Source organism: Labrus bergylta, chromosome 17 (genome assembly GCF_963930695.1).
Source record: "Labrus bergylta chromosome 17, fLabBer1.1, whole genome shotgun sequence".
Lineage (NCBI taxonomy): Eukaryota > Metazoa > Chordata > Actinopteri > Labriformes > Labridae > Labrus > Labrus bergylta.
Genome location: NC_089211.1, coordinates 4,882,568 through 4,898,148, shown reverse-complemented (window position 1 = coordinate 4,898,148; position 15,581 = coordinate 4,882,568). Strand labels below are relative to the sequence as shown.

General features: G+C 41.1%; 1 protein-coding gene across 1 annotated transcript in view; it reads right to left on the bottom strand.

The window, feature by feature from the left end:
* The window catches only part of LOC109985688 (ephrin-A5b), a gene marked incomplete at its 5' end in the record, with an annotated part of 81,182 nt that extends 65,601 nt beyond the window's left edge, over window positions 1-15,581 (bottom strand). Inside the window, 1 exon segment of the mRNA XM_020636083.2 lies at window positions 15,040-15,581. Coding sequence (XP_020491739.1) covers window positions 15,040-15,164 — 125 coding nt within the window.

The following is a 15,581-nucleotide window of genomic DNA, read 5'->3' as shown; positions in this document are numbered from 1 at the left end:
CCCATGTTTTTTTCTTCTTCTAAGATCAATTCTTGCCTTTTATTCCATCCTATAATCACACACGCTCAAATGAGTGAAACTGAGGGCAAGTGACAGAGGTGGAACCCGGCGCCGGCGACACACGGGCTGCATCAAAGCCGAGCTCATGAGCTCAACCCTGAAAATGTCAGCTAGCTTTGAAATGATTTTATCCCCAGTTATTTAAAGTTACAATAACCAGTCATAAGACCTGATATCAGATTAATGTGACTTTGATCGCACAAAGTTGAACTATAAGTGAAACAATTATTAAATTAAATTAAGATTGAAACGACGGCAAGAAGGGAACCGCTATTTTTCAAATTCTTTTTTTTTTTTTCATTTTTCTTAATGTAAAAATGTTTTAAATTCATAATAATAATCTGAACAACTTAACCCAAAATTCAAAATCTAAACATTTTAGGTTGAACTAAGAGCGAGTGTAACGTCCTTTTAGACATGATCAGGTCTGAAGCAAAAGAAATGAAACATATTTATGCAACATTTATATAAATATACATTAACAAATCAGAAAATAATATATGAACAAATATTAACGGAATATGACGACATTAAGACGAGAATATTTACGGGAAAAAACAAGATTTAGGTTGCACATTTTTTACGTTCTAAAAAAAATTTTCATCTATTAAATATAAATATTTTCAAAATAAAATTAGTTTAAACATTTTGCGTTCAGAAAAGATTTTAAAGTATTTAAAATATTATAAATTACTTTGAATTCAAATGTTTAATAATTATGTTTTATCAATGATACTAAAAATACTAGAATAAATAAATATTGATGCTAACAAAGTTTGATTCTAAAGCATATTAATTAATTTTGTTATTGAATTATTGTTGTGCTTAAACACCTTTAATGTACAAACATGTATTCATTTTTACGCCTATCATATCCCACTTTACTCCAAAGTCTTACGCTGAAGGTGAAAGAATCAAACACACTTACGAGGGGTAAAAAAAAAGTGATTAGTGAACTTTTGGTGACCGAGTTTTCGCTACTTACGAAAGTCCACTAAAAGTTAATAGTCACCTCCATGCAGAGACAGAAATATGAGCAGCGAGCCATAAAGACTTCTGATGGAAACCTAAGCAGCCGGCACACTCAGGAAACAAATAAAACATCTTTATGAGGCGCATTTTATGATGTTAATAGGCCCAGTCCCGGTCCAGTGGCCTCTAAGTGCTCTGCTGGACAGGTCTGTGTTTCAGACAGCCGCTACTGTCTGCTCCGCCTCGCACAAAACTGCTGCACAACTCGCTGTCTGCAATACGCCGGTTGCTGGGTAATTAAAAGAACACTTCCACAAATGACAATACATTTCCATTAGCAGACTCTGATGCACATTTTGCATATTAAGGCCCCGAATATGAAACTAATTGATACACAGCAAACACTCGGAGCTGGAGTCGTCTGGTCTGGGCACTTTGGGTTGAAGGTGGAGAGATAAATGAACAAAAGAATCAAACTATCTTCAAAGCTTTTACTTCTAAACCATTTAGTTTACTAATAAATAGTGAAAATAATGAGCTCAGGAAGAAATACAATTTCATTTTCCTGCCAAATTAAAAAGTTTGACGCATTTTCTTTGGTAAAAAAGTAATTTACTTAAAATCATTTTATATAGAAAGAAAACAAAAATAACCTCCTTTAAATAAAACCTGTTTTAAATTTAATTTTAATGAAAATAATTACTACAATCTTCCCACAGCTGGAATATTTTCTACATGTTTTGAGTATGTTTAAGTTTTAGAACGAAGTTAATCAACTAATTAAAGTGTTTTAAAGTTACGTTAAGTGTTTTAAAATATTTTTTTCCTAAGAGATATTCCTGAAAATGTCTAGAAAATGTCATTTGTCTAGTGCATTATATTTGAATCTTTACATCATGTACTGGCTGATGTGTTTTTTGTTCGTCTTAGATTTCTCTGTATTTCACTTTTCACTCATCATCTTGATCTCAATCTAAATCTTTCACATATGGAGAGTTTATTTCACATTAATTTGTTGTTTTCTGTTGTTTTTTTTGCCTTATAAAAAAAGCTTTGATTCAAGGTGAAACTTTTGGCGAGGGTAGGTGTCTGACAGCCGTCTCTCCTCCTGTGCTTTGTTTGTCCCTCAGACTTGGTCAGTGTCTTTGAAGCAGGACGGGACAGGTTCCCTGTGACCTTGTCTCCTTTGTGAAACAGACAATAACAGGCTTGTTGGGCCATTAGTTTCTCTTTGTAGGTGCTCGCCTAGGTGTGATATCCTCCCCTGTCACTGCTGATACCGCTGAGTCGGCCTCGGGATCCTCCACAGGAAAGGACAAAGAAAGAACGAGACAAAGACGTGATTTACAACATTCCTGAAGTGTAATCATCTCATTTTTTTACACCAGAATCAACTTTAAAACCTGAAATAAGAAGGAAAGGAAGGCGAGAGAAGCTCTTTGAAGCTCTGATAACCAAGAGTCTCAATTCATGAAAGCGTAGTACTCTGCTAAAGTGGAGCAATCTGATTGGGCGGGAAAAGGAGCCCTGCAATTGGCTGCGGCGGCGGCATATTCTGTGTCGACTCAGCGCTGGGACCTGTTACGCCAGATGCCCTCCTCCCGTCCCCTGCAATGTTTGCAGCCCCACGCACGCGATCCCTCGCTCCGCTTGGCTGCACCCTCTCATCGCATTACTTCTGCTATTCTAACTCCTCCATCAATTATGCACTAGAATAACTCCGGGCCCCGATGGAGCCAAGACATAAAAGGGGATCATCAGCGCGAGCGCTCGCAGCGTCTGCCTGCGTGTTCCCATCGTGCTGCTGCGACCGCTGATATGAGCGCCAAGGTAGCTGCTCGCACGGGCAGGCGGCAGAGATGACACACAGCGACCAGCGCACCACCAAAAAAGCTTGTGCCGCCATCTTTGTGTTAGTAGGTCAATCAGGCTGCCAGACGTCAGAAAACATGATTTTCAACAGCCTCACATTTGACTTTGTCTTATCCAAAATAAATGATTGTGTCGTGCAAAATTTCCATCAAACTATTAAACTACTTTCAAGTTTGCTCAGTTGATGACTGTTTTTTTTTTTTTTTTTTTTTTTTTTTTACAAAAACAAGTCTTCAGAGAGAATTGTGTTTTTCTTGCACTGCAAAAACTAGTATGCTTCACTTTTCTCAACAATCAGACCAAACTTTAAGTTTAATTAGACAAAACAAGAGCTGCTTTTTAAGCTGCAGTAAAACAGAGACAACATTTAAAAAACCTTATCTTAAAATGTGGATGTTTTCATGGTCATTTCAAGAATCTGTGATAAATTTAAATATCAGACTGTGATTTAAAGTGTTCTGATTTTTATCAGTTTCATGAAATATTTTAAGAACATCTCGTCTACATCGGGGGTCTGTTTTTTAAAGTCTGATTTGAGTTCATGTCTTCAAAAAGTAAATATTTTACTGGTTTGACGGAGAGGACGACTTGTCCAAATGACTATTTGTTTAAAAAAGGAAATGTTGCTGCAGAATTTGTTTTATCCTTTAATATTTTGCAAAATTTTGAAATTTAAGGGTAAAAAAAAAAGACAAAATGTTCTTAATCCACGTGAAAATGCTGCTGGAAGAATTTAAAAAATGAATCAACGTGAATTTCAAGTATTTAAAAAAACCCGGATATATGTATTTTAATCTAGAGAAAAGGTAATCAGGTAAGGGAACAAGAATCAAGACAGTCAATGTAATAAATATCTCTGACTCCATTAATAGAATTTCTTGATGTTTTGGGAATTTCGGACCTCAAGAGTTCAGCACCTGAGAGCAGTGACTCCCCACAGAGGAATACACGTCGTCTTAAGAAAAGAGACATTTTCACAGGATCTGAGTGTCAGGTCTGAAAAGATCAGAAGACACTCAAGTGACATCCCAGGATTCGTAACCTACTTTTTATTCCTTGATTCAAAATGGAGTCGAATTTGGAAAATGGCTGCCTGAGCCTCCACGCTCCGCCACACGGCACAGAGAACAGGACGAAGAAGGAGAAGTCAGCCACGTCTGCGGAAAGTCTGCACACATCTGTGCAGTCTGAGAATTCAATTAATGACAGAGAAAGTGAAGTTTATGAGATGATAAAATACTCCCCAAAACAATTTAATCTCGCTCGTTCATCAGCACAGAAAACACAGGCCAGGAAAGAATTCAGTGAACAAAAAAAAAAAAAAAAAAAGACCAGACGACACAATGTGGACCCCTCTATCATGGCGGTCCTGACCTGGATTTCTCCAGCTTTGCGTGTGAAGGTTCGTCCGAGCTCTATCGTGAGATCACAAACGGCTTTTTGAATATTTCATGGGTCCCAAAGCCCCCGAGTGTGCTGAAATCCAACAGGAGGAAACACTTTGAGTCTCAACGGGCCGGAGAGCCACACCAAAGGTCCCGCAAAGTCACACCAAGTTCATGTAACAACAACTGTTCTTCACACACAAGTAAATGACATTCATGACTTTGATATTTTCAACGCCACGGGGGGTCTGCACACAGCGACAACAGGCTAAAACTTCTCCTCTGTTGTGGTAACAGAAATAACAGCTTCAAACCATCATCAGATAAAACCAAGTGATTAAACGAGACATTTGAACCGGGGAAACAAAAGCAATCACAACTTGTTCAAATCTGCTGACCAAAGCAGATTCTTCATCATCAGAGGTGTTTTTGGTTGGTCTCTGTGGCCCCCGTGCGTACGTGCTGCTCACAGAGCTTCATCACACATGATTCACAAACCTGGAGGAGAAACTGGGGAGGAAAGAAAAGCGCTCACACGTCAGTTTTGCCTAATTTCTTCCAAGAAACACAAAAAGTGAAAAGTCAGCAGCCGTTAAGAATCAGGAAACGACAGCGTGACGAGGAGGTGCACATACTTCATGTTTCAGGCCTCCCTCCAAAAAGCCGCACTGACCCAAATACACTTCCAGAAACATTCACTGTGTTCGGCCCCTCACTGTCAAAATGATCAGATTTGCTTTTTATCAAGAATATATTTCAAGCCAATTTACATTTCAGCTCTGATCACATGTGATATCTATCTACCAGTGCGCCAATATTGTTCCTACCTCCGTTTGTCTCAAACCAGCAGAGACAGCAAAACCACTGACATCACAGCTACCCAGACAAACCCACTGAATCAGAACTTAAACTCCACAATAAGGCGGAATAACATCAGAGACGAGGAGGATTAAACACTGCTGATTCCGCTCTCTCTCTCATTGAATCAACTCGTCCTGCATCCTGCAATTATTCTCCCTTTTGTCAAATAGTCCTCTCTTATTTTGACAAGTACAGAAGAAAATAAAAATAAATTTCAATAAAAAGCTGCATCAGTGGAAATCACTTGTTCTTTATAAATTTAACTTCTTTGCAAAAAACACATTATCAAGTTATTTTGTTCCTTGTGACTCTTTATGAACTAAATAAGGAAGTGGAGAGAGATTGAAACAAACTATTTGTTTTCCTTGTATGTTGCATGTGTGTCTATCTCTGTGCATGTGAACCGAGGGCAAAGACAGTCACATTTTTTTTTTTTAAGAAACACTTGAACCATCGAGTCCGTTTTGTGTCTGAATTTTCTGCTTACAGCTCAGAACAAGACTGATAGTTACACAAGACTCAAGAAAAGTTTCACAAGTTTCAATCAAATAAAACACTGCAACGTCTTTCAGACTCAAAATTCAACTTTTTTTTTCAGTTCCATAAAAGTCTACTTTTGTGTATTTACACTGAGAGCAAGAAAGTCTAATTTCTTGTTTGTGCACGTAACAGAGCCACAAAGCAGATTCTGTTTTCCATTCTGAATTTTACCAAGAGAAAAAAAACACACAATAAGACCAATAGTTCCACCATAGTGAAGAACAATGGCGGGGTATTGTAGAAAAAAATCTTGGAAAACAGTCGGTTTGAATTGGAAACAGGTTGAAAAAAAAAAAACTTTTGGGTTCAAGAATACAACAACATTTCTTTGCAAGTAGGATATTCTTTTTTTTTTACACGCAACAGTTCAAGAACAGTTTCAAGCTGCAGACTTCTCAGACTCACTTTCTCTCTTTTCTTGGACTCTTGTTTAAAAGTCTCAACAAACTTGAACTCACGTTTCATTACTGTTTTTTTTGGGGGGTGTTGAGTAGACCTTCGAGGGCCAAACATGGACCCACTTTACTATCTTTGATACTCTAATGGCCTACAAACAGCAGCAGCCTCTCCCGCTCTGTTAGCAGCTTAGCCGCTCTTTAGGTCCTTTTTGTGGCACTTTTTTTAGGAGCTTTGCTGCAGTCATTAGGAGCTAAGGCTGATTAATGTGAATGGTCAGGCAGGCCCTGGCTTTCTGAGGGAAGAACAGAGAGGGGTGAAGGGTCCCACAGGAAGTGTTTTGTGTCTCCACACAAAGGGAGGGCTGACCTCTTAAGCCCCTTAGAGCCTCTTTGCTAATACCCTCACCGGTGCCTACAAAGACACAGGGGATGCCATTTCACCACTCACATTTAAACAGCACACATAGTCACACACACATAGTCTCACACACACACACACACACACACACACACACACACACACACACACACACACACACACACACACACACACACACACACACACACACACACACACAAAGCCCAGTTAAGATTAAAACGGCAGAAAAGTGAACCTCTGTGCAGCGGAGTGAGACTGTGAGATTAGGCCTGAAGAGTTCCCCCCGCTAATCCATTGACTGTCGCACATTTCAAACAGGGGATGCCAAAGCAGTACACTATCTGATCTGGATACCCTGAATCTTACCGAGATGTTTTTCTGTAGTCATAAACATTTTACTGTCTTAAATGTGTAAAAACATTGTTTCCCCTGTTTCTACCAACACGTCTTTGTGTGTTCAGTGAATTTTCTAGACTCAAAAGTCACATTTTCTTCTTCCGTTGCATCGGCTTTTCAGACTTTTTTAATCATCTCTGGGTTGTTCTGAGATCAAGAAGGAGTCGGGTTCAACAGCTGACCCTACTCTGACGTCTTCAGCTTTTTTCACACATGCTGCCTGAAATTTTCTGGACATTTTCTGGACAGCCTGCCTCCTGAAATCTTCACGACTTGCCTTTTTTCACACTTGCTGCACCTTACAGCCGGAGACTTTCCCTGTCAGACCGAAAGGCATGGTGGCATCCGGAGGAAGGGCATGACATACACAGGAAGACGTAGAAACAGCGGGTGATGAAGTCCGGTGATGACAGGTTATGTGTCTATATCATATCTTCTATATCACTGCTCCATGTCATTTAATGGAGACAAAGAATCTACAATGATTGGTTAAGAACAAACTGGCTGCTTCTCTCCATGCATCCTGAAGGCCTGGTGACGAGTCACCATACCCCCCACCCCCCCTTCTGCTGACCCCAACTTGATGCAGGAATTTTACTTTAGAATTTGCAGGAGAAACTCTGGGTGAAGCCAAAATTCATCCTTTTGCATTCACACATGCATCTCAGCAGGTGTTTTATGATTGTGTGAAAACACCGTTAGACTTCATAGAAATCTCTGACAAGTCAAAGTCCTGACAAGTTTTGTGATTGGAAACATCATAAAACCAAAAAAGAAATGATTTTTGAAACCTTTTTTGAAGAATATTTTTTTACATTAAGAAGACACTGGGTTCCAGAAAAAATCTTGAAAATGTTTTTTTTTATTGTAATTATTTTTAAACTTGTAGAAATAATCCCACTCCTGTTGGACGCTCTTTAGGATCTCCAGATGAAGACAGGGTTCTAGTCAAACCGTTGACCATATTGTGGGATTTTTAAGTCACAGACGCTGAATTCTAGAAAAATCTAGTTTAAATTTTCAGACTGTGCTGAAAGACTGATTTTACTGAAGCTTATTTTATTTGGCTCGCTCAAAAGGGCAAAAAAATCTGGCTGAAAGATTCTCATTGGAGACAGATTTTCTTGAGGTTTTCCAGATCAAAATATGATTCTAGCATTGTTTGACCTTATTCTGTCTTCTTTAAGGGTAACAACACTCAATTATGAACAACTTTTGAAGCTGAAGTCTTGACATGTTAAAAAAAAAAAAAGAAAAACTGGGTCAAACTCGCAAACAGCTCGAAAAAGGTTTTACGATTATTTTTGTTTGCATGAACAAAAGAAAAATCAGCCCCAGGAGTCCCTTGGAATCTGTTAATAGTTTAAGTGACGGGGTGAGATCATGGTTCCTGGTCAGCTTTTTTACTTCTTTTTCTAGATTCAAGTGGAAGTTTTTTTATTAATTCAATTTCAACCATTTCTTTATTCATCTTCCATGATACTGAAAATCTGGTCAGGAAAGTTTCTTTGTATTAGAAATTGAGGAATTTAAGACAAAAGGATAATCTTTGGAAACCTTTTCTACTTTTTTTTGACTCCTTGTCAGACGTGGAATTCTATTGGACGCTTGTAAAGACATTTTTTAAGCAACATCTTGAGATTCAAGTGTAATTTTTCTTGATTGTAGCACAGTGAATCTGCATAATCTTCTTTCAAGTAGTGAGCCTCACTTCTATAAATGTCTTGAAAAAGCGAGTTTAGTAGTGAAATTTTGGTGATAGTATTGGGTATTTGAACTTCTGATTTAACATGTTAAAGTCATTTTGATTCCCTATTCTAAAACAACTTCAAGAGAATTCTTGAAATAAAAACGTTGATTTTTATTGAAATCTGACTTTAGTAATCGAGCATCACTGGCTTACTTTTTTGCATTTATTTTAGAAAAGTATAATTTAGGGCCTAACACAAGACAATTGGGCATTTTTAAATTGATAACTTTTAGTATTCAAATTAAAAAAGGTGTTTTTTTAAATAAAGGACAAAATGAAAAATATCTGGTGTCACCTGTGCATCTGATGCGTCAGAATTCAAGGAATCTCGGCGTAAACCAATAAACCTGCCACACTTATTAGTAACCCCTCGTCACTACTTCCTGTCAATCAGAAGCAGGCAGCCTGAGGGCCTCGACTTATTAGTCAGAGAGCATAAAGGAGGGCGGGGGCCACCTCTCTCTGCAGGCGGGGGTCGTAGAGAGCACCAGCAATGACGGGCGTCTCCGCAGGACGGCTGTCCCCCCCCCCCCCCCCCCCCCCTCCACAGAAATCTCCTTATATGAAACTTGCAATGAAGTGACCTGAAGGTTGAGTCTGATTAAGAACATTGTGGAAGGTACAGGTGATTAAAGCACACACTGAACATGATATGAGGAAGTGAATAAGGCAGATATCCTATCTGTGAAGTGCTGCTCTTTCATTTCATGCTCGGAGAGTGCTGTAAGGAGGCTTAATGCTCCTGCACTTTGTAATAAAATGAAAGGTAAACCTCGGATAAGAAGCCTCTCATCCTCACTTTATTGATAGTTTCTGAACCCTCCCTGCAGGAAATCACATTCACTCAGCTCTCTTTGATGTCTTTTCAGATTGACACTTCCTCAGGGGTGGAAACACCACTCCTGACCCCACCCCAGGTCTCCTCGGCCTGGACACTGTTCTCCTGTCGTAGCCTCTGGCCTCTCCTGCGGAAGTTTCTATCACGCCTGCAACTGTGCCGTCCCGCCTGTTATAATCCCCCTGCTCCACCTCAGATAACATATGCACGCTCTCCACAACCAAGTCTCCCTCTGCCTCCCCCTCCTCCTCCCCCTTACTCCTTCTCTCTGCACAGCTAAGACCCGGCTATGGGCCGCTGAGTACGAGAGAAACAATAGTGGCCTTTCAGGCGCTCTGTGCCGGCGCTGGGGAGAAGGGGCTGCGGTCCTGAGACCCAGTCAATATTTGGACGTGGTCGCCTTTTTGTGTCCGTTTTTTTAATCCAAGCGGAACCGAGCGGCAGGGAGCCGGGAAAAGGCTGAGAGGGGAAAGCGAGGGTAAACACTGGGAACAATGCAAACGGGGCAACTCACAATACCACTGGGAAACTATCACAACATCAGCTCGCCACCGAGTGAAAAATAGAGTATTGTTTCTTTAAGTGGAGATTAAAAAGAGAGCTGTGTAAGGAAAAAGCAAAACAGTGGCGGTCACTCTCCTGTGAGGAGGAATGCGTGCACTGTAAGTGTCAAGTCGAGGAGCTTACTCCGATTTCTGGGGTTTTACTCCAACAGAAAACAATCGCATGTGTGCAGACACTGAAATGAAAAAGGGTAACATTTGGATCATCAAAGAGGTCTGTCAAAGTCAACAACCACACTTCTGTCAAACATGAAATGAGGCCAATGAAAAGATTCTTTGATTGTCTTCTGGAGAAATATGTTGCATCTGCTGGGGAAAGCTTTGGAGGGGCATTATCAGGGATTAAAGGAAACCCCCGGGGTGACCGAGCTCTCCCTGAATGCTGGAATCCTTCTCTCCCCAGCTGTCAGGTCGTTAGTCCCACCCAATGAGCTTCTTTGATGACGAGGGGTATCAGTTTCCATGGCATCCAAGACACAAACAGCTCAGTGAGATTAGGGACGGAACCCGGCCCTGATTCTCCGCTGATCCCACCTATCAGCAACAAATAAACACCTTAGGCCACGGCAGCGCCTGCCTGCAGACCATATGGACCCGGGTGGGTTTTAATGAAGCAGCTAAAGAGCTGGTGAGCAGGGAATTCACTAATAGCTCCTTGTCAGAGCAGCAGTAAGTACCCCACTCGTACGCTTTATTCCATCATTTGGTTACCGACACAGTCGGCGAAGCTGACAAGGAACATCTGTGGCTCATTTTTCTTACACGAGCCTTTTTTTTTTTTTTTTCCACAAACCAAACGCTTCAGGTTTTATGCTCTGAGCTTCGCTTTCTGCTCATGAGCTGATGTTTCTGTCCGAGTGCCACTTTCCAATAAAACAAACGTAAGACTGGATTTATTCGCTGGAACTGACTGCTGTATGAATCATCAATACATGCGTAGAAGGAAACACTAAAAGGACAAATGTCTGCAGACTCTGAATCCAATAAGACATCATTTGTTTACACGTTTTTTAAGTTAGAACTAATGGCTGCATTGAGGGGTTAATCATACGTTATTAAAGACGTTTAATGAGCTATAAAACATCTTAGTGTCCGCAGTGAAATCCATTCATGAGCTACTTTAGGGCAGTAACAATATTCTAATGTGTTACTCTTCATAAAGGGTTTATGAGCTTTAACTAATGTTTAATAATGAAGAATAAACCAGTTATTAATGCTTCATACAACACACACTTTGAATTAATGCACGTAGAACATCTCATCTTCAAAGACTGAAAATCATTTAAAAAGTGTTTGGAACAACTTTTCACAGTCCAATAAAGTCTAAACTATTATTCTAACTAGTTATAATGACGCTTAAAGTAACAACTTGAGAATATTTGGAGGGCTGAATATTTTTTCCCCCCGTAAATAATTCCACAAAATGTCATCGTAAAAGGTCAGAGGTCATTTTTTAATAGCTACTGAAGTAAAGCTGCAACCTTACAGTTACAACATGGCAGTCTACTTGGTGTTAATAATCTCCCTTAAATGTAACCATAGCAACAGTGTAACAGCTTGAATCTGTTATTATAACGTCTAAAACTTCACTGTATCTCCAACACAGTTCATATCTGCTGCACAATGAATTTTCCTATTTATTTATTTTTGCACTTTTTTCACTTCGGTTGGGAAATAACATTATAATAGACTCTTTAATAATAAAAGTTTCTTCCATGTAATCCTTCATCTTTTTATGTTTTAAACTCAATTAGTTCATTTAAAGGTTTTAGTCTCCATATTTGTGAAGTCTGTCTTAAGCAGAACTGGTCTACATTACAGATACACCTATCCATCTAGTCTAAACGTCGTCATGGAGACGGGGCACTTGCAGTTCAGTAGGAATAACTCTAAAGTGAGAATGTACGAGCTGAGAATGTCAGAAGTGCCCAACGATCTTTCTTGATCGGTGACGTTGATCAGCGCCGTCAGTCCGATATCCGATACCTAAATTACGTCAACATCGGACCTGATACCGATATAAGATCAGATCTGTCCCATCTCTAGTCTGTGTCATTGCAAACCTAGACGGCTAATTGCTTCTTAATGAGCTACAAAGATCAATAAACAATATTTGATCAGTTATAACTCTATTAGAAACAACTTATACAGCTTTTAAAAAGTATGTTTTGCAATAAAGAGGAACCAAGAATTTAGCATTTAGAACCTCTGAGAAGATGTTTTGCCAGAATAATCAAAGAAAAGTAGTACGAGCATGTCACATTACCCTTAAATTATCCTTAAAACACAACAACCAAAAACTAACAACAGTCTCAAAAATGTTCGGCGTTATAATCTTCACACGTTATTAAATTTCCATGTTTTTTTTAGTTTTCTATCCAAACAAGGAGCTCTTCCAGACTTTCTGAAACCTGCCGCAGCCTCTGCAGAGAACACCTCCACAATCATGGACCAACTCTGACGAGAACAAGGCAGAAGATTTTGCTCCAGCCTCTACAGACATAATTATCTGAAGCCTTTCAGCTTCTATTTCAGATCTTGCACCCAAAAAAAAACCCTTTAGAGTAAGGACATGAAATGTATCTCAGCAGTTTCTTTCTAACAAGACTCCCTGATTCTGGAGTTTCATTTAATTTCATTAAGTAGCTTATACGAGTGAGTAAAGCTACTCGCTGTCACTGTGGAGGCTTTTCAAACTCCAGGCGAAACTGAACCATTCTGAGGGCTGTAAATCCCTCCTCCAGCGCTGCTCACAGTCCTGCTCGTGTGAGTCGAATCAGCAACAAGCATCAGCGCAGGAGAGGTGATTCTCAGAGATGAAAGCACGGCAAACATGGACGTATTGTGGGTCTGAATTACAAGAAGGTTTCTTTCTTTCGGCCCCATTTGAAACAATAGAGAAACATGAAAATGTCATCGCATTTCCATTTTTCACGACTCACTTCCCTTTTCAATTCCAGAGCTCCTGTAGGGGATTTCATGAATGGCTGAGTATGGACTGCTGCTCCGGATGCCGTTTCTCCCACTTTGGTCAAATATGTAGCAGAGAAGGCAGAAGGGAGGGGGGGGGGGGGTGCTCATCTGGAAATGGGGACTGTACCACAGCAGGTTCCCAGGGCTCCAATACTGAGTATGGTTACATTAAACAGCAGGGATCCGGGGCCCGAAAGATTGTATGGAATACTGTTAGGTTCTGCTGAGGGTCATGGGGCCCCCGGGCTTTAACACGGCCCTCTCTTACATTCTACAGCCGGGGTCAGGTTTAGATTAAAGTCATGAATGAGAAAAGGAGACACTCATTTAGAGTTACTCATTTATTTAGCCTCCATTCTGCAGAGACAAAGCCCAGGCGGGGTGCCTGTGCCGGGGCCGTCACCGGGGCCCCATGGCCGGCGGTGCTGCCCCGGTTTTGACCCTGACAACGGTCTCCTCTGCGCTGCTTAACCCCGAAACTCGCCTGGTTACTACCGAGTGTGTGACCTCAGCATGTGTGTATCTCTCACAAGACCGGGCATCACGCTGAGACTTGGCCGCAGCTGAAATACCCCTGTGTACCCCGGCATTGTCTGCCCCAGCGTGGGCCGGGAGGGGGGGCAGAAGAAGTGGAGTGGGGTGGAGGGGACTGGGGAGCATGGCAACCAAGAAACCAGACTTGGGAAGTGGGAACAGTTTGAAGGCCAACAGAAGATAAAAAACAAAAAAACACCCAACCTGCAGCCTGTGAGCGGGACAGAAGGCTGTTATCAGACGCAGATATCTGTCTGCTCGCTGGGCAGGAACTCCAACAGCCTTTGATCTCAACACCACAACATTTGCATTTGTATCATTAACATCCCGTCAGTTCAACTCCTCTGATGCCCAACAAACCAGTTTCTTTTTTTCCCTTCAGAGAACATGTTGATGTCAATTTCCTTTTTATCTGCACTCCTGCTAAAACTTCAGCCTGGAAAGTTTTTCCTGTCCATCCGAAAAATAAGTTACACACACTCATATGAGCTCAAGTGCCAAGAGTAAGGCACTGAGTCAGCATAGGAGATGAAATGACACACACAGGAGGGGGCTGAGGAAAGAAAAGTCACTTTAGTGCTCAAATTTTTGCTAATATGTGAAGACTTTTTATGCAAACTTGCAACGTTTGCATTACTGCAAAGTTATAACTCACCCATTCTTAAGAAAATACAATATCTGCACTTTATCAGCAACGCGCTGCCTCCGTGATAGTAAAGACACTATCAAGTCAACCATATCAACCCACAATTTGACAAACATATCTGCTCAGTCTCAAAGCGAGGGTTACCATTTGGCACCAAATCATTCCTGTCATTTCTAATCGACAGCAGCAGACTGGAAGCGACTCAGCAGTATTCAAATGCAGCAGCTCAGCCTGAACACATTTCTCCCAGCGCTTCTCACTCTCCTCTTGTATTTCATTTTCGACCTGAGCGCGGAGCAAACACCGAACATTAATGCGTAATAGCGCGTAATGGTGCGTAATAGCGGATCAGAATGTGTGAAAAAGATGGCACGTTGTTCCTCTGTCAGCAGTGATTTATGCTGCACAGGTTATTAAACGATGATTCAGATAGGATGGAGAATTATTCGACTGAAATCACCACAACAATCCATCAACGGAGACAACAAATATGGTTGTAATGAAGTGGGAACCTGAATAACAATTATATTACCAGAATGAAGTGCGCCGAAGAAGAGCTTATAATGGAGCAAATGTTGCATTTCGTTTCACACAGTGAAACATTGATCAAATAACAAGCTATTTTTTAATCTATAAATATTTAAAGAGGGGTTATTATAGTGTATTTCTGCACATTTGTTGCTTCATATTGAGCTCAGAGTGCACCAAGTGTAGTCTACAAGCAGTCACTGAGCAGTTTAACAACTGTGATCCAGTTCAGCTACACCCGGGTACTAACGTCCAGGCTGAAGGAGCCCCTCTATGCCGGTGTGTCCCTGCAGGAGAGCGGAGCAGCGGCCGAGCGGCCAAGCCAGCGGGGTCGGGCTACTTACTTGGGGTTGGTCCGGTTCCAGTAGACGGCGTAGCGGTCGGACACCACCTTGGAAGCCGGGTCCTGGCCGAACACACACATCCCAATGATGAGGAGGAGGAAGAGGATCATTTCCACCTGCGGCATGCTTGCTGTGGAACTCCGATGAAGCCAAATCGATTACAGTCCTTTCCTCAGTGTCAGGGTTAAAGATGAATATATTTTGGGATGAAGTCTTGCAGCTTTTACGCGTTTTATTCCCGCACAGACGTAGTCCCCCTACTCTGTGCTGAAAGGGGGAAAACGAGAAAGATGTCCTCTAAACAGAGCGGGTTAGGATCAGTCTGACAGTCAGCTCAATGACTTTGCACCAAACTCTTCCCCACTTTAATTCAAAGCAGCAGTTTTCGGCAAAGTAAAACAAGCATTTAAAAATCCAGATGATTTCAGCTTGATTCACCAACTCTCTGCAATCGGCTCAACTCCGCGCGGCGAACAGTTTCTCCAACTCGGTTGAATTTCCCAGAGAGAAAGCAGCGCAGCGACGCAGTTGAAAAAGAGAGT